Raw genomic sequence first — 26685 nt, 5'->3', positions numbered from 1 at the left:
TTTTAGTGTGCGCATATGGGCACATATAAAATATTTTGGTTCCCAGACAGATAAGGTAGCTAAATGAGCTTATCAAAAATCCTGAAAATCCCAAAAAGAAGGACTGAAATGATAAGGTTCAGTGGTCCATAGTTCAAAAGAATCTCTAAAAGTGGCCTTAGGAATTTGGATTTCATTACTACTTCAGAATGCGTAGTTCTCAGTTAGTAAGCGACTTTTAACATAAAAACAGTAATTATTTAGATACATTAGAAACAGTGAGAGCGCAAGCCTCGAGGTAAAAATTCGAACTGACATCAACGCCTGGTGCTGTATATAATTTCAACATCCGAAGGAGCTTCAGCATATCAAGACTGACAGAAATATCAGGCACGGGAATGGCGACGCAGTGAGGGAAAGCGCACTTATATAGGCGCCAATATAAATACAGAATCAAAATAGGAGCTGGAACATTGGGCTTTGTTCATGTCATCGTTATTTGGGTATCACCATGCTTTAGTTGCTGCGTTCTTTTAATCTACGGATTGATCTGCAAGTTTGTGTAGGTCTTTTAGATTTTGTTTTCTTTTGGAGCTTAAAGCTGAAAAAGCACAATCTTTGCAGCCTTCGATGCACCGAGTGTATATTCTCACCGTCAGCATTTATGTTTGTGTTGCTTTCTACTGCTGTAGTTGTTTTTGAGAATTTTTTTTTCCACCTATGAAACAACGCAAGCCTTAGCGCGAGGTGGGTACAGCCATAAATAAAACTAGTAAAAATAACCGCAGCTTTACATTCATAACCACTAACCTCCAAGACAGCCATCTAGCCAGCTGTCGTAGTGCCACAAAATTGTTTCACGGGGCACTTTAAAAACAGGCTTTCACAAGGCGCTCTGCTACCATGGTGAGCACATAGATTTAAGCGCAACAGGCTTACTGCTTTCGCAGTCACCCTTGAGAGATTTGAGCTGCCACTGGTTGGCTGCCATTTGTATATAGAGAGAGAGAGAGTGTATTAAGATCGGATAGAAAACAGGTAGCCTTTGGCGCACCAATGTAGTAGCACGGGTGCATTTGTAACGAGCTACAGGTAGGACGAGCTTGTTTCCTTATATGCCTCGAAAGTAACAAAATGCCGGCACACGTAACACCGACGCACTCAGGTAGCCATTGTTGCTGGCATAATTGGCGTTACTGTGGCCCAAAAAAATATTGCGCCTACCAACGTGTGTGAGTGACAGCACAAATAATTTTGATAACGGAAGAGTCAGAAAGAGGAATCTCTCAGACTTCTCGCCCTTCATCGGGGTTAAGAATTACCTGAATGGAAAGACAAGGAAAGAACACTTCTGGTTTGTACCGATCCTTGATTCGTAAAAAGTGCCAGGATGTTAACAAAGGTAAATGGCAGGGAAATGGTTCCAACTTGGACACTAAGCGAAAGGTACGCGACATCACAAAAGCTCACGTAGCGAAGGTAGAGGTTGGTTATAGTGTGGAGGGTGGCTGGAAACACAAAATTAAAAGCAAAAAAGCTAAAACTTTGCCGACGCCAGATGTAAAGAGAAGGAAATAAATGTGCTTTAGAGCAGTAATAAAAATGTGCCTGTGGCGGCACAGAAATGCTGCACTAATTTTAACACTGGTCTTGTTATCCAGAAAGCCACGTTTAGGAATAAGAACTTCAATGTAGAGAAACTTCCCCCATTTAAACGAAGCAATAAAGGACGGTTTGTAAATAACCAAAGAGGGAAAAATGGTAGATAAGGAATAAGTGTCTGCAGATTTCCTGAACGAAAGCAGAAAGACACTGCCAGAATAGCCTTGATCCTTGTGTCGATTTCCTTATGGTGTGTATACGATAGCATAGAAAAAAAATGCAGATACCAAAAAGCTGTAAACTGCGCCCCATTTACCTTATTGTCTGTCGTATACGAGGCATACATACGGTAGTTATAAAAGAGTTCAGTAACGCCACGCCCAACTTCCGTTCAGCGAAGCGATTAGACAGGTTTTCCTGAAGAGTATTTCAGAATAAATCACGCAAAAAAATGTAAACAGGAAAACTTGCAAATATGCACCACGTTAATACACCACGAAAAATCATTCGATTCAATGCAGGCTCTGCAAGTTAGGCGTAGGATATTGACTATACGAGCTATGTTTCACTAAATTATCATGAGGAGAATTCGCGAAAGATAATCTCTAAGGCAAGTAAAATCATGCCAGAAAAGGGCTGAGAGGAATTATCATCTTAATAAGAACGCTAGGAAGCTTATTAGCAAATCACTTTAAAGCTGTGCACTAGCTGCGGCATACTCATATGCCTAAAATTGGATATATGCGAAGCAGATATCTTGTTGACGCAAAATTTAATGTGATTAAAGAGATTAAGTTGGGCTAGTTGGTGCTTTTGATTCACAGACTGCGACATATTACTAGCGTTAAAATACATGTGCAATAAACGGCAGTTGAAGACTAGCGTCTGTCCTGTGTTTTTCTGCTCTTTGTCTTTTGTATTTTAACGCTAGTAATATGTCGCTGTCTGTCGATTAAAATTAAATGTCTAACAAATTTCACCCACGGTCATCCACTCATGCAGTGCAGGACAGCGCTCGATACTGCTGCATTCATTACTATTAATTATTTTTGACATTCTCACGTACGCGTGCGTAGAAAGTTCCGCTTTGTGGTCGGAAAAAATGGGCGGTAATGTTCGTGATAGCCTCGACACGGCTGCACACGGCAGTGACGATTGAAGACGAAGCCAATTCTGTTTGTTTTTTTCTGGACGCTGTTGTTCGAGTGGAGTCAGTTCCTAGAACGAGGTCCTCGGACGCGACGTGGCTTACGAATTGTTTGCGTTTCGTTGGGCCGAAGAAGTCGCCGACAAGCGGAATTGGCAAAGTGCGCTTGCATGCAGCCACGGTGACACACGATCACTTCGAGGAAGCGTTTATGCGAAGCCATGGAAGTTACGTAAACTGCAACAAGGAGGATGTCATTTTCTTCACTCACGGCTACTACGCCCTGCTGCCGGGAAAATACTTGCGCAGTAGTTTGCTATACTCGCGTCAAGGTTGACCGGGCGTTCTCGAGACTCTGACGACAAAACAGACATCTCCCATGCATTGCACTTCAAAGTCACTTCACCGCGGTTTTTATATAGCGGTGCAAAAAGGCCTGACAAAGACTAAGACCAATCCAATGAGCAGTCCATAAGGAAAAAAAGTGAGTAAGAAGAAGATGAGGAAGACTCTCAGCACTCTTCAAGTGGTAGGGTTTTAACGTAGTTGTACCCAGCAGACGTGCGAAAGCATGTGTTTTACCTGATTGGCTCATAGTTTTGCTCTGGTCAGTCCTCGGCACGTCTGGCGACGATATTAGACTCGGGTTAAGCTCTGATCGAGGTTCAGCTGTTCTGATCTGTTCGCGCCACAGATGGAAGTCGATGTAGACGACGAACCGCAATGCACAGCGCGAAAGCGTGTTGTCATTCAGCCTGAAGACATCATCATCATAATCAAGTGTGTTGCAGGTTAACACGAGGAATGATCAGCTGTGGCGATAGTATAGCGCTGTCATGTAGTGGCCAGCGAAGCTACTCTGTTTGCGCCGCCGCGATTTCGAAACCCAGTCGCGGCAATATTTATTTTATTTCTGCTCCCTCAAGATCAGGGGCACCATAAGATGTTTGGTTGGGCTTCACTCCGTGACGTAGTGATTTCGCGCTGAAAGTCGATATAAGAACAAGACAGACAAAGCTGAAGTTGAAAGTAATTAAGGGATATAGGCAGAGCAAGAAAGCGCAAGGACGGTGGTGACGCGGAACAGTCAACTCGCATTAGTCTGAAGAAAGTTTACTATGGTAACTTAATTAAGTCTTCACCAGCCGAGGTTGTGGTCATTCTACGCCAGTGACCGTTCATAGAAACATATATGTGATCGTGATAGCCTCGACACTGCAGTGACGATTGAAGACGAAGCCGATTTCAAGTTTTTTTTTTTGACGCTGTTGTTCGCATGGCGTCAGTTCCTAGAACGAGACCCTCGGATGCTACGTCACTGACGAATTGTTTGCGTTTCGTTGCGTCGAGGAAGTCGCAATTTACTTTGGCCCGAAACAGTCGCAAACTCGTGGCTAACACTAATGTGCGATTCCAAGGTAAGCCAGGCGGCATTTCCAAGCATTATTTTTCTTCCTGCACTTCAAAATAACGCTTTCACGAGAACAGATAAACAAAATTTGATGTCGAGATTATGAAATCAAGGACAGAAAAAGATGTTTTATTGGGCTTCACTCCGTGACGTAATGATTTCGCGCTGAAAATCGATATCAGAATAAGACACAGAATAAGCCGAGGTTGAAAGCAATTAAGGGATATAGGCAGCACATATTTCGCACGCAGTATTTATAATCTGCCAAAACCAAGACAATGTAAGTGTAATAAGCCTTACTAGACAGAGTCTAAGTAGTGACGCGTATCGTGCCACGGCTGGCGCTTTGAAACATATAGCTTTCTGTGAACGGCCATTGGCGTATAATGACCACAATCTCGGCAGGTGAAGCCTTAAGTTAACATAGTAAACTTTCGACAGACTAATGCGAGTTCACTGTACCATGTCACCACCGTCCTTGAGGTTTCTTACTCCACCCACGCTCTCTACGGCAAAGGAGAAGAAGAAATGGCAGAAGCGGCGAAGCTTCCACAAAAGGAAAACCTTCCTACGTACTGAATTATTTTTCTTCAATCGCTATTTGAGATACACTGATTGCAGACTTTGTGCATAGTCAGCATATAGAATTCTTTCAACGAGTACTTTTTCAAGCTCGGACCGTAATTATTTAATTATCGTTCCACCCACATACAGCACCTTGTGTTCTATACTTTAATATTTTCATTTCGGCGTCTGTTTTGCTTGTCCTTTGTTTGAATCCTCTATTCGACTTCGCTTTCTAGATTTCACCGCTTTGAAAACACGCTGCTTCTTTTGTTGTGACATGTATTATGATTCCAGGGGGAGGCAGAGAGGGGGTGTTATCTATATTCTCAGTTGTCACTGCTTGGTACATTTCAGGCCACTGGCGTACCTTAAGGCAGGAAACACGAGCAGGCAGAATTTGATGAAAATGTTTACGCATTGAATTTGCATGAAGTGGCGTTCGCTTCTTATAATATTTGCAAGCATTTATGTTCCCGCGGCGGATAATGTTTTGCTGACTATATACCGATTATTCCACGTATACTCCTTTCCACGCTGGGTGTAGAGCATGTGAAGCATGACAATGTCAGTCGCCCTGAACTGTTATAGTGACCTAGCAGCGCTCAAGATGCAGAAGGATACTTTTTTGAGCTAGTCTGTAGACGTTCATCAGGTAAAGGCACAGCGCGACTGAGACATGACTACAGAAGTAGACAGGCACAGCACTGGCTCACGACTGATGGTCTTTATTGCAGTCAGGCAATAAATAGTTGAATAACTAGCTAACCAATACGTGACACTGCGTCGAAGATTGACTTCGTAGGGCAAAAACATTGGTGAATCAAAACACTGGCGAATAAAAACCATGAAAAAGTGTGCGGAAAATCTAGAAAAAAATCACCACTTTGACGTCTTAGCGGTTGATATGGCGCAATTTTGTTTCGTGCGAGTACAACAAAAAGTTTGCTGACGCACTTGTCTTTTCACTCGCAGGAAAAGAACTAGACTATCGCAGCAGCTAACACGACGTAGTGGTGTTTTTACACATTTTTGGCACTTTTTGCTTGATTTTATTCACCAATCTTTTTGCCCTAGGCAGTCAATCTTTGATACAGAGCGACGTGTTGGTTGTGCTTGTTTTTTAGCTGTTTACTGCCTGACAGCAATAAAGATCATCAGTCGTGAGTCAGCGCTGTGTCGGTCTATTTCTTTCGTCCTACTTCAGTCGCACTGTGCCTTTACCTGAAGGCCAAGGTGAAACCAGATTCAAGTCCTCACCAGCAGTTGGTTTGCCGGCAGTGACCGGCGCAGTCGAAATACGAAATGTGCTGTGAAGCGGAAAAGTACGTAGAAATTTATTAATGCAGCAACGTACCAGAAAGCTTGTTACTCGGTTTCAGCATGTACAACCTCTCCAGGAATCTACTGGCACTGTTCAAAATCAGGTAGCCTTTGGGTCGTTCCAAGCCAATGTTTATTTTCTTTTCACTTACTTTCTATTTTTGATTCCAACCAACCAAGCCGAAAATTACCTTCTAACCTCCATGAAACTTCTCGTAACACAAATTTCATTATCTTGGCATCGATTTTTGTTTTTTATCCTCATTAGAGAGTTATTTTGAAGTGCAGGAATCAAAATAATGCTTGGAAATGCCGCCTGGCTTACCTCGGAATCGCAAATTAGTGTTAGCCACGAGTTTACAACTGTTTCGTCCCAAAGTAAATTGCCATCTCATTAGAGTGGGCAAAAAATTACAAGGAAAAAGAAGCTCAGTGTTTTCGTTCATCACGATGGGATAAACAGTCATAAAGATAGGTTTATGACACCTCGGTCTCGTTCCCATCAGGAGCACCCGCTCTGAGGTACAGCTGGGGAAATACTCCAAACAGCGAGAACGTTGGCGCTTGGTGCCCCGCAAATGAAAACCTATGTCGAAGGCGACAGTGGTTGCCAAAGGAAGAACCTTGCTTGCAGACAAAGCTTTAAGATCGCTGTTTGGCGCTTAGAAAAAAAACAGCCACTGTCCTACTACTAGCAGTCAAGTTTGCCTACATGCTGACGTGTATATTTTTTTCCAGCGGACTATGATTGTCCACTTCCTTTAGACCAACATTCTCAACTTTGACAATGCAGCCTCATCAAAAGCAGAAGGAAATCGATCGAACATTTGGCAACAGCAGCTGGAGCAACTATATTGGGAAAACTTCTGCATTCCTTCTCACGCCCGCCTATATCGCCATCTCTCTAAAAGTGTGCCTTGTGGCACATAAGACGGGTTTAAGAAAAGCTGAAACCAGAAGAATCGAGCTTCAGGTTTTATTCAAAATCCACGTCATAAAAACATTATTGGTCTCGCTCCTCGACCGAACGCCTAAACCACAGTATCAAGCAACAGTGGTCCTTTTTAACGCGAGAGCTTTAATGACCCCGTTCAGGAGAAAATCCGGTGTCGGCGTCAGCGTTGTGTGGGGAGAAATAAAGGGCATATGGCTCTGGCAGGTTGTGACCAGAGAGCAACCTAGGAGGCAGGTGGGCCACATAGGTCACGTGACATTGCGGCATCGTCACAACCTGCCCACCGGATAGTGAGCAAACTGCCCACTGTGGCAAGTGGTAGTTAACGATTTGTCCCTCGTGAAGAGCAACCTGGCACGCACAAGGCCCATCGCTGGGAGCGCCTGTTATCGCAAGGAGGTGGCACATCGCTTAACCGCTGCACCAGTGCGCCAGGAGGAGCATGATGATTCTCAGAGATCTATGAATATAAAGGAGAGAATGACTTCATGCATAAGTGGGAATTAACGTATTACGCTATCGCTGCCTACCCTTAGGGCGGAGCTTAAGTGTCCTTTCCAGCATTTTGCCTCACACTTCTGTGCTTGCCTTGTTTGCAGTGCTTGATGCTACGGGAAAGTATCCGACGGGGCTGCTCCAAGGGTCCCGCTCTGATCCGGGAGCCTTCGACGAGTGCATTGGGACCGTCGTCCGGGACAGCTACGGCAACGACGTCTCGCGTGGCCAGTACTGCAATCTTGTGTTCTACGCCAACAACGGCACGGCCATTGAGAAACTGATGGAGCCAACCTTGGACTTCATGCACCCCATAGTGAGACTGCATGCTGCCAGAGGGCGGTGATTACCACGGGAACGTGTGTGAATGAGGCCAGCTTAGATCCCCAGCCAATGCAGCAGTGCGGAGTAAAGCGATGTTGAGGCTCTAGAGAGACCCGTCTGTGGCTTCGTCTCTCATTGAGGTTGTACATATGGTGCCAGGGTGGACGACAAAAGGTACCAAATATAGCTCCGCTCGCGAAGTAAAATTACAAGAAAGGGAGAGGATGTCAGCCAGGAGAAGGAACCGGCTTGCTTTCCTCCACTGGGGGATAAGCGTTAGTTAAAATGAAAGAGTGTATGGAAGTATTGCGGCCTATCAGACAGACACGGCGATCTCAGGAAAAGAACAAGGGCCTTGCAGGCCTTCAGAGAAAATGATCGCTGATGCCACTGGTCGAGGACCGATAGCTTTTGTAGCGTGAGCTACACTGGCCGAGTTTGAGCAGTTTCGCGTGGCTCCTAGAGAGCCGTGCTGCGCATGAGCGCACAGCTGGCGTGCCGCAGCCGCCGCGCGCCTCGCTGGTCTCTGCATTCCAGAGGAGTGACGTCATAGCCGCGGCAGACGCACTGGCGCTGGCTCGTGCCCAGCTGTGCGCCTCCGTTGCGCAGTAGCCAAGTCTGACGCTGCGCCGGAGCCGCTTGATAGCGCCTCTCATTTTGTGCGCATGCGCAGAAGTGTCATTGGGGGTATACATATAGCGGGGCCTTTGCCAGTATGGTATAGCCATGGGGAAGAAGAGCGAAATTGCTGCTCAGCGGCAATTGATGCTCAGCGTAGATCACGCTACGTATATCCTGGCATAGCCGAGCTAAGCCACTGCTAATTTCTCAGCGGGCGGGGGTTCAGATGGTTTATTGCACATGATAGCGGATCTCTCTCGTCAATACAGGTCAGGGCTGGGAGATAAGAGCGTAATGGGGAAGTTTTCACAAGGGCCTCTCCGTAAAACTCGTACCTTCATTGCTAAGAAACCACTTTCTCTTCGCTGTTAATATCTTTCTTAACATTTAGCACTGTGTCTGCTTCGGTTGCAGAGCAGCTGGCTGAGGCGGTTGTCATACCTGGAAAGCAGCGGAGGCACTAAATATGTCCGGGTTTCGACACACAACAATTGGAATCCGAATACTGATCCTGAGGTAGTCAGGATATGCTCTTCTGCTTGAAGAGCTATAGGCCTAGAGTGTACGTGACAGCCCTCAGCAAGGTTTCTAGACCATGTGAGAAAAGCGTGGTGAAAAAATAATACACCTGGATATGGCGCATGCTTCGTCGTCCGCGTACCGTCCGCCCACTTCCGTGACCATCCTCTTTCCCGGATAGAAAACTTCCACGCACCATGCACGGTTACATCCGGCTACCCAGCACTCAGCACCACTGTCAGCCGTAACCAAAAGTGGAAAAAATATCTGTAACTGATTCATCGCCAGTGGCGCACACGATTAAGCTGAGTTACATAAACAGAATCGAATAAACGCTTCCTTCAGGCCTTTGCGCACCTCTTAATCGAAGTAAACCGATATAGCGGGCAAACTTTTCGCTAGGTCCAATATATGCACCTTTTATGGATCAACCGAAAGCAGCTTAACTTTGTTTTATTTAAACGTACACTCTACTGGTTATAAAGATGATGACTTTCTGGCTTTGTTTTATGACATACATGAAGCTTTCAAAGCCACGGTACCATGGTGTTCTTAAGTGGCTCAGTTTAAACAGGCAGCTTCTTATTACTGGTGGTGAACAATAAACTGAAATTGCATGTCGCCGCTGACTACACCAAAATATCTGGGGGGTTTCGAAACCTTGACTGCATCCTGCGGTGACAGTATTTCCTGTCCTATATACTGCCCGTCAAACTTATTGTCCATGAAAAGTTTGAATACCGACCTTCCACATTTATTCGACGGGATGCAACTGCACGGGCTGACGCGTAGAATGCTCCGTCTCCTTTCTCTTCACCGTGTAGTTTCGGGTTTGCTTCCACGTTGTATTTTGTCTCAGGTAACATAAACGATGCAAAGAGCACAAAGAGCATTTCAGCTAAGCGAAGCAAATTAAATTGTGGTCACTGTCTCTTTTGAAGCACATACAACGGATCACATCGCGGCGAGCACACGGGCGCCTAAATGACAGCCTGCAGTGCCAACGTGCTGCGAAAATGATGGTCCCTGCTTGCAGCTGTGCAAGCTTCTTTCATTTCACTCCCTGCGTTTTTTATCGAGTTTTTGGGAGGTTTACGGCGCGATATGTTCGTTTGATGGTATTGAGTGGTCGTCAAGTAAATCGCGTTGCTCAGCCTTAGGCGCGTTTGAACCGCTGGCACCTGATACGCTAATTTTCATTTAAAGAATGCCTTTGTTTGAAGCTCTCATAAGTGGTCTTGCCTCACGCGTGTTTATTAGTATCACCAAAGGCACGTACGCGATATTACTGCACGTAATTTAATGAAGTAAATGCGCATCCATGATGATGTGTCTTCTGCTGACCACGGAAAAAAAATATGGATGTCACCGCATCGACGATCAGCCGTTCCGGCAATCCGTTCGTTTCCGCGTGCAGTGCCGCTGTCTTAACAGCGGCCCTGAAGTGGGTATGATATTAACGTGTGAATGATTTTTCGTTGCAGTCTAATTGCCACTGAACAGTGTCACTCTCTATGTGCACAGGGCGAGCGAGACTTGTCGCCGCCTCATTGCTGCTCGCGAGGTTTTATTGCTCGGGTCAGGTAGTTGAGTGTTCCAGTAGAAAACGGCCCGTTTCACTCCCTTAGCGTGCTTTAACTAAATGCTCGAAAAAAGCACTGATATAAGCTAGAGCAAAGAAAAACAAAGCTGGTTCCGATGGACGTAAGCCGCCGCCTCTTCTATTCGAGATGCGATCGGCTGGCATCGCTTGGACGAACGTTAAACCGGACAGATAGAGGAACTTCCGGCCGCAGCTTTCTGCGCTTGTTACTTGATATTCATAGCAATAGACTCTCTCTCAAGCGGCGCGAAAAAGCGCTAGTTTTCTAGTTTCTTGCAAAACTGAGTGCACAAAGTTCCCCTATGTAAATATTTCCCTATCATGAGGAAAAATTGCGTGTTTTGTGGGTTCTCGCTAAATACTTTTGCTACAAGATCTATGAGGTTTTTAAACTATCACAGTACATAGGAACAGGGAATGAATGACACATTTTAATAATAGAAGCTCGGTTAATGTTTTTGTCGTCCTATTATAAAATTTGATTGCAAATTGAAGTTTGTTCAGATAACTCGCAATGATATGCTTGTACCTAAAAAGAAAAAAAATTAAAGCAAGTTTTGAATGTACAAAACGTTTGCCTAATGAAAAGACTTCTAAGAAATAAAAGTTCTAGCTCGTACAGCTTTCCTGGTAGAAAATAATCTTTTGAGGCCGGTATAGTTTTGTACGCCATCGGGCGGATCAGTCAGGCAGAACGTTCGCAGCGCAGGCGGTATCAAATTCAATGAAATGATGTGAAGGCCCTACAGATGAGACAAATTATATCGATAACGTCAATCTCCGTTTAAAAACGGCAGCTTAATCTAGGAAAACGAGCCAAAATAAGAAATAAATCGAGGGGCTGCCACCGATGTTCAGAGCGGGCGCCTCGAGTCTTCTTCCCCCTCTGAACGGAAGTGGGGGCATTAGTCAGCATCCTCAGAGTCACGGCTACCTAGATCGTCGATAAAAGCAGCCGTGAACTTCTCCGCTCTGCTGTTTTGTAGTGATAGCTACATTACGGAAGAATTTCGAGCCTTCCGCGTGGCGGTGCCGTGGCGGTGGCGGCGTCGCCACGCTGTCACGTGGTTAGTCACGTGGTGCGGAGCAGCTGGCGCCGGCGCGGCGCCGTGGCTGATCACGTGGTTGGTCACGTGACCAAGTTTCACTCGGCCAGCTGTAGCTATCGCGTCACTCAAGGTTGAACCAGAGCTAAACCACCGCCATTTTTTTTTTTACAAGCTGTTCTAAACTCGGCGCCACGAGGAAGAAAAACACGCCAAAAAGAACATTAAACTAGTTTTCTGGCTTCAAGCCATATGGCGCGGCATGTTCATGATCGGCACGGAAGCGTTTAAAATTGGCCTCTGCTTCTATCGTTAACGGGCTAACGATGGCCGATGGGCGCGGTATGAAAAAAAAAAACTTACCACAAACAACTGCCGTTGGTAGCAGTTGCTTCCCCTATGTTAACTTTACCATCCGGGCTTTCTTCATTCAAAGCTATTCGTGTATTGAAGCTAACAGCAGCATATAGAAGAGCTTCTGGTTGGGCTAGTCGGCGCATGGTTGTTCTTAAGACGGAAAGGGCGTTTTAATACTTAATAATTGGTTTTGGGGAGAAAGGTAATGGCGCAGTATCTGTCTGATGTATTGTTGGACACCTGAACCGCGCCGTAAGGGATAAAAGAGGGAGTGAAAGAAGAAAGGAAGAAAGGTGCCGTAGTGGAGGGCTCCGGAAATAATTTCGACCACCTGAAGGCCTTTAACGTGCACTGACATCGGACAGCACACGGGCGCCTTAGCGTTTTTCCTCCATGAAAACACAGCCGCTGCGGTCGGGTTGGAACCCGGGAACTCCGGATCAGTAGCCGAGCGCCCAAACCACTGAGCCACCGCGGCGGGTAAGGAAAGGGCGTCTTAAGAATAACAACAGCATCTTTGCGCGACTTGCACTGTGTCACTGAGCAGTAAATCAGTAAGCAGTAAGTATAAAAGGTTAAAAAACAGAATCAAAATCAGCAGGCACGTCGACAGCTAGGTCGACGGAGTCCTGCCATGGTGCAATGTTTAGGCGCTCGCAGCAGCGCCAGTGTGCATTATTGGGGAGGATACTGTCCCCGAAAAGCTTAATTCACATTACCAAATTCTTGACTGTTCTCCCACAGGACAACTGAAGAAACACACCTGACGACAAAAGTACAACCTTACCACTTGAACAGAGAAGAGTGTCAAGGAATATTTATAGCTTTGCTTCGTTTGAGCAATGATAGCTAATCAATAGGCAGATAAATATAGACAAAGGCTGATTTGTCAAGGTTTCCAATTTTTGTGAACTGTGATGCCTTACTCTGGTGCCCCAGATGTGATTTGTCCTCAATTTTTAGCATTTCCAAGCACTATAAAGATTAAAGTTAGAAGTTTAAGATTGGCAAAAGTCAAATAATCGGTAGTTTCATGATGGCGAGTCTAGACGGACAGTGTTTCTGTGGGTAACTTAGCCAAGCAACTTCGACACTGAATGCAGCCATGGCTCTTTAACCTCTTACCTTATCCGTATCGGCTTCTGTTTCTTCCCCAGATGCGTTACTACAAAGCGCACTTCTCCTACACGGAGGTTCGCATGATGCGGCTCGGAATCTGCTTTCTTGAAGACTGTACCCAAGAAGACCTACAAAACATGGTGAATTCAGGTATGTACAGGGAATCGATGAAGCCATAGAACTTTCCAGGTGCACAACTGTAAACACGGCGTTCCACCCAAGACTTTGCACAATTTTTAAAAACAGGCTTATTGAGGTAGAAGAGCGCTTTTTTCGGCATAGCACTATCACTGGTGCAGTACATCAGAGTTAAGACGTGCTAACTATAGCGGCCTTGTTAACTAAATTTGAGCACTTAACTTTTTAACCATTACTGAAAGGCTGCTTAATTATCAAGAGGCATGTAGTTCGCCGTAACTAATATACATATCAGTTTATAAAATTTAGGAAACGCGGTTACCCTCGGGACTGTGGCCCGACAATTTTTGCTTAAATCGCGCCAAAATACATGTGATTTCAAGAAGCTTGCAGGCAAACCAATCTCTCCAGTGCACGTAACTCGTTGAAATAGGCAAAATTTGTTGGACCACAGTGCCGAGGGTAGCCACATTTTCGAAATTATATAAGCTGACAAGGATATTAGTGATGGTGGTCTACATGCCTCTCGAGAATCAAGGAACCTAATAGTAATAGATAAAAATTTAAGTACTCACTATGTGTTAACAAAGCTGCTAGTTAGCACGTCTTTGCTGAAATCTGATGTACCACACTGCTGACAGCGCTATGCCGAAAAAAGCGCGCTTAAAAACTGTGTAAAGTCTGAGGTGAAACACCCTGTATGAAACGGTGCACCGAAATAGCGCGTAACTAACAATTACTTCAGAGGTGCAGACCATAACATTTGGCATGCCGTAAGCGTTATGCTCTTAATGTAGGAGGAGGAGGAGGGGGTGGACAGTTGAGCAGCATCGATTATCCGCTTGCACGCATCATCGTCGGAAATCACTCGTTCGCTCTAAACAAAGGAGCACGAATAATTAGATAAATATTCGCCAGCAATTTATTTCATTTTCTTGTGGCCAACAGCATGCGAATTCTAAGCGTGACATTAAAGTGGTCGCATGAGCTTTGCTAAAAAGCTTTATAGCTATTGCACTATACGGCTGTATGCGCTCTGTGATAGTGAGCAAAGCTCCGTGGATGCGCGTTACTTGCGTGCTGGAAAGTTTTCGCGCCTGCCTCGCTTCCGCATTACGCCTCTCTTTGTCCAAGAAGCCGCCAGATGGCACTGATATAACCACATTGCGGCGCGTAGGGACAGCAAATTATTTTGGGCTGATTGAACCGAATTGGCCAGGAATTTTACTATAGTGCATAAGAGAAGCATGTCAGGAATCATTGGCTGTGCTCAAGTCGGTGATAGCAGCCTAATTCTAGAGTCACCAACTCAAGATTACTGCGCCCTTAGTTATTCGTATATGAGATCCGAAAACGCAGTCGGGTTACAAATCGACCAGAGAGCTGATGGGAGATTTGCTTTAGAAGGTCGTTGTTAAACCACAAATGATGCAGTGCAGGGGGACGACAGGAGATGGGCAATCGCATCTGATATGGGATAGCATTTGCACTTTAAAGCAGGGTAGGCTCGGAAATAGTCCTTATTAGACTCAAGAAAACTGTTAAAATGAGGAAACTTTTGTGAACTTGGTGGCACCCGTGACAACCCTGTTTAAAAGGGGATGCACTCGAAAGCATGAGATATGATTTAGAAATTAGTTGGAGTAATGTTGAGGCCAGCTAAAAGCCTCGGCGACAAAAGCGCTGCCGATTTGAGATACGGTATTTTGACTTTGCGTTTAGGGAGCGCTGATATTGTTGTGCTGTTACGTATTAACTTCTCTTATTCGAGCGCTATATTTCAGGGCCAGGAAAAGGAACACCGTAAAATCACCTTATCAGAAACACCCTAGCCAGCAGTTTTGGAAATGATCTGCACCAGTTCTGTTCATAAGCGGTTTCTATAGTGGAAATTCAAGCATTTAGCTCATTTTGAGTATTGGTCAATTGCTTCACTACAAAAGAATTAAAGAAAGAGTACCGCAAACAACGCTACGACACTCGCGCAGGACACCCCGATTTTAATATAACCTTTGTTTCTCTTACCTAGGATGCCCTCTATATACAGCAATTAGCAACTTACGCAGCTTGCGTACGCTGAAGTGTGAAAATTTTAAATGAGAATACCGTACACAGGAGCAGCAGCATTGGCTCCGAGGGAGCGAACGCCAATATTGATGCTGTAAAATACGATGTACTTCATCGATAGCTCCAGATTTGGCCACATAGTTGCTAAGCAGTTCAAATGTGACTTCACTTCACCCAACTGTATCCCACGAATTTTGCCACTGATATTCCTTTTATTCCTTCTGGCAGTGAAACCTTCAATATTAAAAATTGAGGTGACAGATTGCGTCACGGGAAAACCGGAACCATGGAGTACAACAGAAAAAGCGATTGTGTAAGTTGTTGTTTTGCATTATTTAGCAAGAAAGACACATCTCAAGTTTTAATCTGCTGTATGATACGGTTATTTACTACTATTACTTTGGGTTTCCTTCAGCCTGGTGTTAAAATAGCAAAACGGGCCAACATTTTAGACTTATGCAGACACGACAAATGGAAGCAATAAAACCTCCGGTTGTATATTTTTTCTTGACTAAAATATAAATAATTTGTGATATGCGCAAAAACACAGGGTACAAAAACAAAACCTTTTGAAACAATCGGCTGGGCTTCCCAACATTCAGCGCTAGCAGCCTGCAACAAAAGTTTTGCATCTAGATTCATACCCAGAAAAATGCTGGACAAACGCATTTTTTCAATGGGACGTTGCTTCTGAACGCAATTATTCGAATGTCATGAGATTGCATCTTACGGATCTTTGCATTTGCAGATCTCTCCTCGGAATTCCTCTAGTTCACTTCTATTTATCATGAAAACGCACCCCTTGGCTTTCTATGGCAGTCATGCTACGGGGCGCGAACACAGGACAAAATTTTAAGACAAGTTTTTGTGACGAATATTTTTAAAAGATTTTCTTACTATATTCGATTGACTGCGTCACGATTAAAAGTGACCTCCGCAAAGCTGGGCTTGGCAACACTTGATTCGAGCGAACATTGGTTCCACTTGTGCACTGGGCGTGGGATAAAATTAAGGAAGTCTGTAGCTGAAGGACGACATCACAGCCATTCCGAAACTTTCGTTTTGACATAAGCCTTTGTGCCTTTACGCGAACGTCTTGATCAACATTGTGAGTAATTTGTCAATACCTTCATTATAAATTATTTTGTTTATTCAATGTTTTATCACTCTTGTTAAAGCTAAAAGACGAAGTAACTGTTCAAATAGTGTTCGAATAATAGTTATTCTACAAACAGCACTTCGAACCAGCTCACATTCCTGTTTACAATACCTTGGTATGGCGTGTACCTTACCGGTTTTTCCAGGAGAAGAAGCAATCACTGCCTGCACATTTCAGGTAATATATCAAGCCAACAAAACATGAAAGTTTGGAAGATTTCAGGCAGCTTCACTTGAGGTGATGGTAAAAAATTCTATACCAGACCCGTTTTCATCCGTTGCTTTCAGAATGCAGAAACGCAGTAAAAGTTTTAGGTGCTTGCTGAAGCTACAGAAACGATTTTTTTTTACTAACCTGTTGAAGCCGAAGCTGAAGTAGCATGAAAAACACTTGAAGTTTTGAAGGCATAGCAGAACCATTGCTTTTGAAAAATAAATTGCGTCCAGTTCTGAAAACGTGCCTGTTTCCGTATCCAGAATATTTCTAGGTCTCCTAGGCGTAGTCATCGCAGCTGCCACCTGTATGGACCTCTTCATGCCGATGCAACCAAAAAGTTCAAGAGAACAGAGTAAGTGTGTAATCTCTTCACTTTTGGCTCAAATAAAGGTGGCGAGTTTGCACCGTTAAAATTCTAATTTCCTTGTGTGCACATTGCGAGTTGCTTCAGGTCTCGACTTGTGTTAAACTCGGTCATGGCGGCGATGGGAGAGGGAGAGGCGGAACAACACAAGGACGGGCCAGTTGGTATAGGTTCAAGGAGAACCACGTAGTGCGTTGGATAGACGATGTACCAGGGTGCTGGCGCTACAAAAACGAATAATTTTTAAATCACAAAGATTAGAATTAAAACATTAACGAAAACAAATAGAATCAATTATGAATGGTTAAGTTCGATGAGAGATTACGCACGCTGTGTGGAGCGATTTGCTTCAAGCCAAATCGAAATCAGATGGACCTAAAAACCATTATTTAATGTTCTGAACGCAACCGGTTTATAAGTGAATAAAGCTCCAAAGATTTAAAAGAATGTAACTTTATTTGCGAGCCTCCACACATTCTGTACTTCCTGAAATATTTGCCAGTGAGCACACTGCAAAATAGAATGCGACACGAGCGCCAACCCGACTCAAGACTTCACCGGAGTCCGTTCTACGGCTTTTCCTTAAACAATGAATGGATGAATCATGTATACGCACCCATAGGAGGCGAGAATATTGTTGTAGTTGTTGAACGCTACATCTATGTTCCGGTAATTTTCAACTACTTTTTAACCATAATAACTATAATTCGTTTATTCTTCACAGTACAGTTACAAACGGATTATGAAAGGTCAGCGCAAGCCACAGAAAGACTAGACTAGTAGGGCTGTATACAGCAGTCGGGTAGGACAGTTTACACGTATTAAATTGTAAAAACCGAAAGTATAGACGGTTATGACCAACAACTGTGCAGTCAATGAAAAGGCATTTTTCTTGACGTATGAATTACAGCCAGACATATTTTACCCAGCGTAATGCATCAAGGACGTAGTTGACGAAACAGGTAGCATGGAATCAGGCAGTGAGTTAAAAATTGTTGGTGAATAGTGATTTAGAATAAAACGGCCATAATGGGCACAACCAGGGGCCACAGAGCCTAGGGTAACTGCGTTTTCGAAATTCTGTAAGGATATCACTTACGGCGGGCTGCGCGTCTCTAAATAATTAAGGAGCCTAAAAGTAGTAGGTAAAAAGCTAACTATTCAATATTAGTTAACCAGCCTGCAAGTGTACACTTCTTAGCTGTATTCTGATATACTGCGCCACTGAAAATCCTATGCCGAAAAAGTGGTCTTCTAGCTCAAAAAGCCAATTTTTAAAAACTGTGTAAAGGCTCATGTGAAACACCCTGTATAATTATACAGGCAGCACTGTACCCACAGTCGAGCTCGAAAGTTGCCGAGCCCTTTACAGCGGTATTTTCAAACTCCAACCCTCCTCCCAGTCACACGTCTGCGTATGTCGGCTGAGTGTGGAGACGGGGGAATAAAGCCCGAAGAGAACACATTCAAACTTCGATTGCAGATAACTAAGGTTCTAGGAAACCCATTGAAGAAATTAATAATGCGGAATATTACTGAAGCGGGGTCCTTTAATATCCCAGGCGTACCGCAACTTTATGGAATAGTGCTTCATGGTCTCTTCAAAAAATCGCTTGTTTTCACCAACTGATTCAGAACTTTTTCTTCTACACAAAGCATCGTGCTTCGAAGTTTTCGAGCAAGCTGTATTTACTGTCTTAAATAGCAACAAATAATCAATGAAACAAGCTATCAAGTGCTATGTGCCGAGTTCTTTTTGCATTAAAACTCGCCGGCAAATAAATAACTAGTGTGCTTGTCGAAAGAGCCCCCAATCACCCGTAAAAAGGGTAAACAGTAAACGAATAAGCAGTGTGACTTTAGTATTAGAAGCATAAATACGGGTGAACGCCCGTACGGAGTACAATTTCAGAGTACAATTTCAACGTTCATTTGGAATAACGTCTATTTCTTTCTGAACAGGATTCACGACTGTATTTTTTCATGTTGAAAGTGTTTAAACTTTTTTTTTCGGAAGAACAAAGCTGCTAGACAAAATTGGCGGTGATTTAGCTCTGGTTAAACCTGGAGTGACGCGATAGCTACAGCTGGCCGAGTGGAACTTGCTCCGTCGAATTGCAAAGTAAATTTTCCGCTCCTCCGTTTAGTCGGGCGTTCCTCATTCATCTTCGTCCCACTTGACACGGCGCATGCGCACAGCTGTTCCAGCTCGGTTTCGTTCACGTGACCAACCACATGACCGCGTGGCGGTGGCGGTGCCGCCGCCACGCTGAAGGCTGGAAATAGTACAGTAATGTAGCTATCGCTACAAAAGGAGCCTCCAGGAAACCAAAGAACCAAACCAGTCATAATTACCCCCAAAATTCCACCGAAACAATACAGAGGCAGAACGAAAGACCTACCCGTTTCCTGTGCGTATAACTTATAGCTAACCTGGCAAGGTCTCTCTCATATGTGCATAAGTACTTCACGAGGACAGCTACCCATCCATATTACGGATGCCGAGAAGGACTAGTCATGGTGCCTTACCGAGTAGGACTTGTCAAAGGCAACGAAATGGTTAGAGACCCACCAAGATTTCATTCGCGCGCGTGGCAAACAGCACCATCCCCGCCCATGCGTTCAGGGAACTTTGTACTTGCTCCCCAGGTGCGTTGGTCCAGTTTGTGCAGGCTTTCGCTGCGACGTCGAACACTCGGCTGCTGCTGCGGGTTGCCGACCGCAGCGACAGTGAGCGCTACCCTCTTCAGTTTCTGCACGGCTTCCGGCTCTTCAGCTTAAGCCACATCGTCCTCGGCCACTGCTGCTTGACAGTGTCCGACAACGTGTGTAAGCGCTTCATACGCATATTTATGTTCCTTTGTGTGTGCGTTTTCGATTTTGAACACTTTGTGTGCTTCTGCTGAAATTTCATTCCTTAAGGCAGTGGAACCCCGCCGCGGTGGCTCAGTGGTTAGGGCGCTCGACTACTGATCCGGAGTTCCCGGGTTCGAACCCGACCGCGGCGGCTGCGTTTTTATGGAGGAAAAACGCTAAGGCGCCCGTGTGCTGTGCGATGTCAGTGTACGTTAAAGATCGCCAGGTGGTCGAAATTATTCCGGAGCCCTCCACTACGGCACCTCTTCTTCCTTTCATCTTTCACTCTCTCCTTTATCCCTTCCCTTACGGCGCGGTTCATGTGTCCAACAATATATGAGAAAGATACTGCGCCATTTCCTTTCCCCTAAAACACCAATTAAAACCAATTAAGGTAGTGGAGAAGCAAAGTTTAAGTCCGACACCTGTCATCGCCATCTCGAACCAATTAGTGGCAGTGACAGGTGAGTAGCACGAGAGACATCGGGGATTGAGTGTTGCTTAGCGAAAATTTAGATTTAGGAAGAATTCAGAATTCACAACGATTCAGTGATACTGATAAAATAAAAGACATGCCAAAACTTAGAGATCGGATGTGCTGGGCCACATCGCAGCTGTTTGAAAATCCTTGTCTAGCCTCTGCTAGCCTGCCATGACTCTTCACATGTCGCTGGAAGCGATGTGATATTCAGAGCGGAATAAGTCCAAGCGTTTGAAAGTTAAACAATTTTCAGACAGATTTATAGATAAATTAGGCAACCATCACTTATTACAACACTGTCAGGGAAGTAGACAGGTGTCCTAATAAAAGTAAGGACCTCCAAACCATAATGCATGATGCCATCACGAACATCCGAGTTGGCTCGCGGTTTAAAAGAAGAAAGGGTGTAATTAAATTTGAGCAAGTGCTAGCAAAGAAAACAAGATTAACCAGTTGGTTATGGAGAGTCAGAGTAGCTTAGCTCGTCAGATAATGAAACAGGTAGGACAGATTCGAAGGAGGCACAGTAGAAATTACAACATTGAGTAACTTCGCGACAACTGTCACTGCCCTGGCACAATGTGACAGGCACAATGTTCGGTATTTTTGCCTGTCTGTCACCTAAGCTCCCGTGAAAGCATTGGGCCATGTGCCCGCATTTATGATTAGAGCAAAGTGAACGTTAAGGGCATTGATGGAAAGATGTACCTCAATCAATCAATAAACCAATCAATCAATAAACCAGTAAATCAATCAATCAATCAATCAATCAGTCGAGAGATCAATCGATGAGTTGACCAGTAAGTCAACCAATTAGTCAGTCAATCGATCAACCAATCAAATAGTCGATCAATCAATGTCTCAATCAATCAATACATCTAAAAATCTATCAACCAATCCTGTGTCCAATTATGGAGGCTGCCAAGCGGAGGCAACAAAAAGCCTGGAAAATCAGTTATTTCTGGCACTCTCTGGCATTTTTTAACTGGCTATACTCATGTTTTGGGCAGCCCTCAGTGTTTCATGGTATAACGGAAACGACTTTAATAATATTTATTATTTGTACACTGGACCAGTAAGTAAGGCTGGTTTGGACACATGAGCCGTGTACTCAAAATTACTGGGTGGGACTGGCACAAAATAGGCTAAAAACAACCCAATACTTTTTATTCCCTTTTAAGAAAGCAAAACGTGTTTTCGGGCACATAACGGGTAGGAAAAAAGTTGCTGGTGTTATAGCATTGCTAAGCACAAAATACTGTGCTAAAGCACGTTTTATTTCAATGTGGACACCAACGCCACGTACCTCAAAGCGCGATTAAGTTATCCATTGACTCAGGTGACCAGTTATACGCCTTTACTCTCCTCAAAATCATCGAACTATGCACCGTTGTAACAGATGCCGGTTTAGCATTGTTAAGCACGAAATATTATGCGAAAGTACCTTCTTTTATTGTGGACACCACCGCCACAAACATCAAAGCGCGATTAATGTACACAGGTGCCACGGATGGAAGTTGATTAATACGATGAGGTGCAATGCACAGCGCGAAAGTGTGGCAGTTTAACACGAGGCGTGATCGGTGGCGACGATAGCGTACACTCTAAACACAAATACACCTATATGGGAGTAAAAAAGAAGTGAACTGTCCCCTAGCGCACATTCTTTTATAAGAGGACATTTTAACTCCCTTTTTACTCCTTTTGTTTAGAATGTAGCACTCTCGCGCAGTGGCAAGCGAAGCTGATCTGCTGGCGCCACCGCGGGTTCGAATCCCGGTCGCTGCAACTCGCCCAACTTTCTGTGCTACTTAACTTAATGTTTATATTATTTCAGCAGATATCTTAGAACATTCAAAGAAATATCTCTATATTTTCAGGATTGCTATTTAAGGAGTGTTTTGTCATTAAAAATGTGGTTCTGTTCTCACAGCATGCTACCTGAATTTCCTCATCAACTCCCAATACTGGCCATCCATGATGGCAGTAGGAGCGTTCAACAGCGTGGACACGTTCTTTTTTCTCAGGCAAGTAACCCGACTAAAGAGACGGAGAGTTATGAAAAAATGTAAATATTTTACAAGGACGTCCAAGAACACTACCTTCCTGAAGCACAGAGCTTATGAGAGAGATAAATGCTTTAGAACCCCTCTGGCTTTTGAAAACAGTAAAGGAATAGTAATGATTGCAAACCCAGACCGGACAGTTTTGTTGTTTCCTAAAGTGTGAGTTTAAGGCAGAATTACACGAGATTTCAAGGAATTTTGATGTCAATGCATGACTGAATGAACGAGTGAAAGGGGGCAGCCATCGCCATTAACACGCGCTGAAGATCATGCGTTCGTTCAGGCCTCAATAATCATTACACAGGGCTAGTGCTCCTTGTTCAAGAAACAAGCTTATCAGAGGGGTACAAATGTTTGCGGTTACCTTGCTTGTGCTAACTATCTGCAGTTGCCGGCAAGTACATTTACTGATCGCTTGATGAGTTTACATTTGCCATATTTTCATATTGCAGCGGATTTTTCCTTTGCCTTATTATCACGAGCCAGAAAAGAAATGGTCTCCTGGTCTTCGTGATCGCTGTATTTCGAAGATTGATTAGGTGAGACAAATTTTCTCGTATTGCATGCTTTAACTAAAACCAACTGCAACTGCAATGAAAAAAGACAAATTCATTGACGCAAGACGCACACCCAGGAAGTGGAGGGGTGGGAGGTAGAAGGCGCAGATTGGTTGATTTTATCCGACAGAGTTAGAACGCAAGAAATATTTCAGTACCGATAAAAAATTTTGCAAAACCCTCGTTCAGATTTGCTGTCTACTTATTCCTTAGATGCAAAGCATATTAAACACGCTGAAACTTGGCAAGCAAAATATTTCGATTTTTTTTCAGTTTCTTCCATTAACTTTATTTCCTTCATCGCGGTTTGTCACATTGCAGCTTTGCCGTTGGCGTTGTAATGACACTTTGGTTATAATGAATCTTGGTTATAATGACACTTTGCTAGACTGACTTCGATTGGAGTTTTCAAGACGCGGGTAGGCAGTAGAAGAGACGAGCAAAACGCCGACTTACAAAGGGAACTTCAAAAGAGCTAAGTTGTTACATCATTCCAACAAATACCAGCACTAGACGACAGAAAACAAAGCAACCAAGATTGTCTGTCGTCTTGCTTTTTTGTGTTCCCCGGTTTCGCTGCGCGCTAAGATAAAGCTACTTGCGTTACAAATGAAATTATTTTGCCCAAGAAATTTTTCTTTTTCAGAGCATGTCATTCCTTTCCCCACGATTCATTTTCTATGTTTCCTATGTCACAGTATTCTGTCGAGGTGCTTGTCAAACTAATTTCCATCAGCAAAAAACTACCAGGATTTCGTTCATCGCAGACATAAATTTTAGGGAGGAATTAGCACCTTCTAACATGAAACAAATGTGTAAAAGTGAAGTGAAGCTGTAAAAGCAATACTGCTTACTGAAAATCGAGACTAGGGCTTTGTATGTTTTGCAACAACCATGTCCTCTGCTGTCGCAGAACCTGCGTTCCCCTGTTCTTCATCCTCATGTGCTTCTACATCGTCCCGCTGTTCATCAACGGGCCGGAAACGAAGACCTTCTTCATGAAGTTCCACGAGGAGATGGTTGAGCATTGGTGGCACTTGCTTGTTCAGACAAAGAATTTGTACGACATGGATCCTCGGGTAAGCTTCCAACGCAATGGTGAGCTTAAAGGAGCATATCCCTTCGATATAGAAGAGAACGCTTTACTGCCATGCACACCAAGACAAATTCTCATCTCCAAGTGAGAATAGTGCTCTCCTTTGTATTTATTTAATTTGTTTTCCTTTACACCCTTGCAACCTTACAAAAACTTTTCATAGTCTATAGACTGTCCATATAGTTCTGTCTATAAAGTCTATAGACTCTCTATAGACAAACCCTAAGGAACAGCCCAAGCAGCACAGGTAATAGGCCCAATATCGCAACAGGGTGGTTCCATGTTGGTCCTTTGTAGAGCCGGCTTTTGCCAATACGGTTCCAATGTTCGGCCAATTACCTGTTCTGCTTGGGAGTATATACGCAATACAAATCCTATAGGCAATCTATAAACTTAAGGCCATACATTTTAGTAGACTTTTGTCTATAGACAGTAAACAGAAAGAAATAAACAATATATAATAAACAGAAAGGTATATCTATAGGAAAACAATAGAGATTATAAGAAGCGTATAGGCTGTCTATAGACCATTTTCATCAGGGCGCGTCGGGTTCGTTTAGTATCTGTTCAAGAACAAATATGCTTCTTGAAAGTGACCTAGGTGTTCTCTTTCATTGCACTTTTGCCTGCACCTGCAGGAAAGATTGTTGGTCTCACAACTTCTGCGCTTACACGAGACTCTTTAGCAATGATGAAAAAGAAATTCCACTTATGATCAGGGCGATGCAATTCCTTTAGTATGTACCTCTATGTTTTGCGCGCCACATGATGTGCAAGTCATGTCCGAGCTCGCGTCAAAAAACAACGTCTGCTGTGCACAGTAAGAAGTGAGATACGAATTGGACCACTGCGGTTCCCAGCGTCTGTGGATGTCTGGTATCCCCGAAAGCATTTAATCTACAAAGAGCGTGTGCCGTGGTGAACAGGTCGGCGCGCTGCAGCTTGCGCATTGCCGGATTGTGCTACCTTCCTTGTAGGCGGCCTCCTTAAGGTAGAGCTTTCTATGGGCACACTTTAGAGCAGCTATGTGTCAAAGAGAGCTATGATTCCCCATATCGTGAAAGCTTTCAATCCAACAGTCTGTAGAAAAAAAAAATTCTCCGTAGGTAATGTAAACCGGGCGCACCACCTAAAACTGAAAAAGGTAAACAAGTCCACAAATAAACGGGGTTGTTCTGTACGAGTGAAATATACTGGGTCGCGTGACGTAGCCTGCAGTGTGTTTAATGCGAAAGCGTTATATAGCTCATCGGCAACAAAACTCGGCGTCAGTGCTGGCCAACAGCCGTGGTCAGAAAGATCCCAGATGGCGCCACCGCGGTAGCAAAGAAAAATAAAATTTCTTCCCAACGTACGGGGAATTCAACCCAGGACTCTCAGACTACGAGGCGAGTACGCAACACATAGGCCACAAAACCGCTTCACTTAGTGGCAAACAAAGGTGAACCTAGTGCATGCGTTGCCTTCAGATTGTATGCTAATGAGCAGGTGTGTGATTAGGAGGGAGTAGAAAAAGTAAAATGAATAATAAAGTAAACAGGAACAAAAAAAGTGGTTTCGCTTTCAAAGCGCGTAAGTAGTCTTCAATGCCCTCAGTAATTTCTTTTGCCGTTCTCCAATGTTATTGAACTAGTGAAGACTAATTCGGATAACTACACGAATAAGATGTGAATTCCGAACTTGTAGATCGTATTAAAAAGAGTTGGTTGAAACGTTTGCGCTTAGTTAACATTCACGCAACTTTATTTACTAACCTTAAAGCAAAGTCCGCAGAGCGCAGAAACAGCCAGGACAGCTTCTGGAGTACATTATGTCTTAATCTATGCCCACTGAAAGCACCATCCCGAACAATACTACGAATAAAAGGATATTTTGTTCTCTGAAATGCGTGTGGGGACGCTAGGCAGCACCTCTGTCACGTGGCAGAATTTGTATTTGGCGAGATTTCTTTTAAGGCCATTAAAACGAATTATAGACGATTAATGCGACAGAGTATGCGTCAGCACTAGTGTTTCTACCATACGCATTAGCTGCCACTGCCGGTGACGTATTCAGACAGAGCGAGTGGGTGGCACGTCAGTCACAGTGTGGCAGAACGTACCCCACCTCCACCCTCTCTTCCCTCTCTCACTTTTGTCATCTCCCTCATCTCCCCAGACAGCAGAGAAGGGGACCTCCCTCTCTCCACTCTACTCCCACCTCCCACCCTCGCTTCGTCTTCTCTATCCTAATTTTCTTATCCTCCCTCTTCTCTGAGAAGGGGAATTCCCTCTGCCCATTTCTCATCTGCTAACCGAGGCTGCAGACGGACGAACGGACGAAACGGAGAGATTTTTCCAACATCGGGGTTCGAATGCTAATGCATTAAAAGCTGCGCAAACGGTAGATTCCTGCAAACATTTCAGCCGTCTGTTTTTAAATGCGATCTAAACTTCCGCATTGACTATTTGGTACTGAGACTAATATATAGAAAGTAACCTAATTAATCTTCGCTGTTAATAAGGTTTCCAGAGCGAACACTTACTGTTGTCTGAGCTATGTGACTATCAACAGCACTTAATTAGTTTCGATCGTCTAGGGCCCACTCCGTGTTTTTCAAAATCTTTCTCACTCTTAGCTA

The 26685-nt window shown here is 44.1% G+C and overlaps 1 protein-coding gene across 1 annotated transcript in view; it reads left to right on the top strand.

The window, feature by feature from the left end:
- The window catches only part of LOC144108018 (nose resistant to fluoxetine protein 6-like), a 49378-nt gene that overhangs the window by 3196 nt on the left and 19497 nt on the right, over positions 1-26685 (top strand). The window contains exons 2-9 of the mRNA XM_077641280.1: positions 7581-7792; positions 13104-13215; positions 15499-15583; positions 16906-16997; positions 19659-19838; positions 22280-22373; positions 22865-22951; positions 23883-24048. Coding sequence (XP_077497406.1) covers positions 7581-7792; positions 13104-13215; positions 15499-15583; positions 16906-16997; positions 19659-19838; positions 22280-22373; positions 22865-22951; positions 23883-24048 — 1028 coding nt within the window. The remainder of the gene's footprint in view (positions 1-7580; positions 7793-13103; positions 13216-15498; positions 15584-16905; positions 16998-19658; positions 19839-22279; positions 22374-22864; positions 22952-23882; positions 24049-26685) is intronic.

This window comes from Amblyomma americanum, chromosome 10 (assembly GCF_052857255.1).
Source record: "Amblyomma americanum isolate KBUSLIRL-KWMA chromosome 10, ASM5285725v1, whole genome shotgun sequence".
In the NCBI taxonomy this organism is placed as follows: Eukaryota; Metazoa; Arthropoda; class Arachnida; order Ixodida; family Ixodidae; genus Amblyomma; species Amblyomma americanum.
This window is presented reverse-complemented; position numbering and strand designations above follow the sequence as displayed.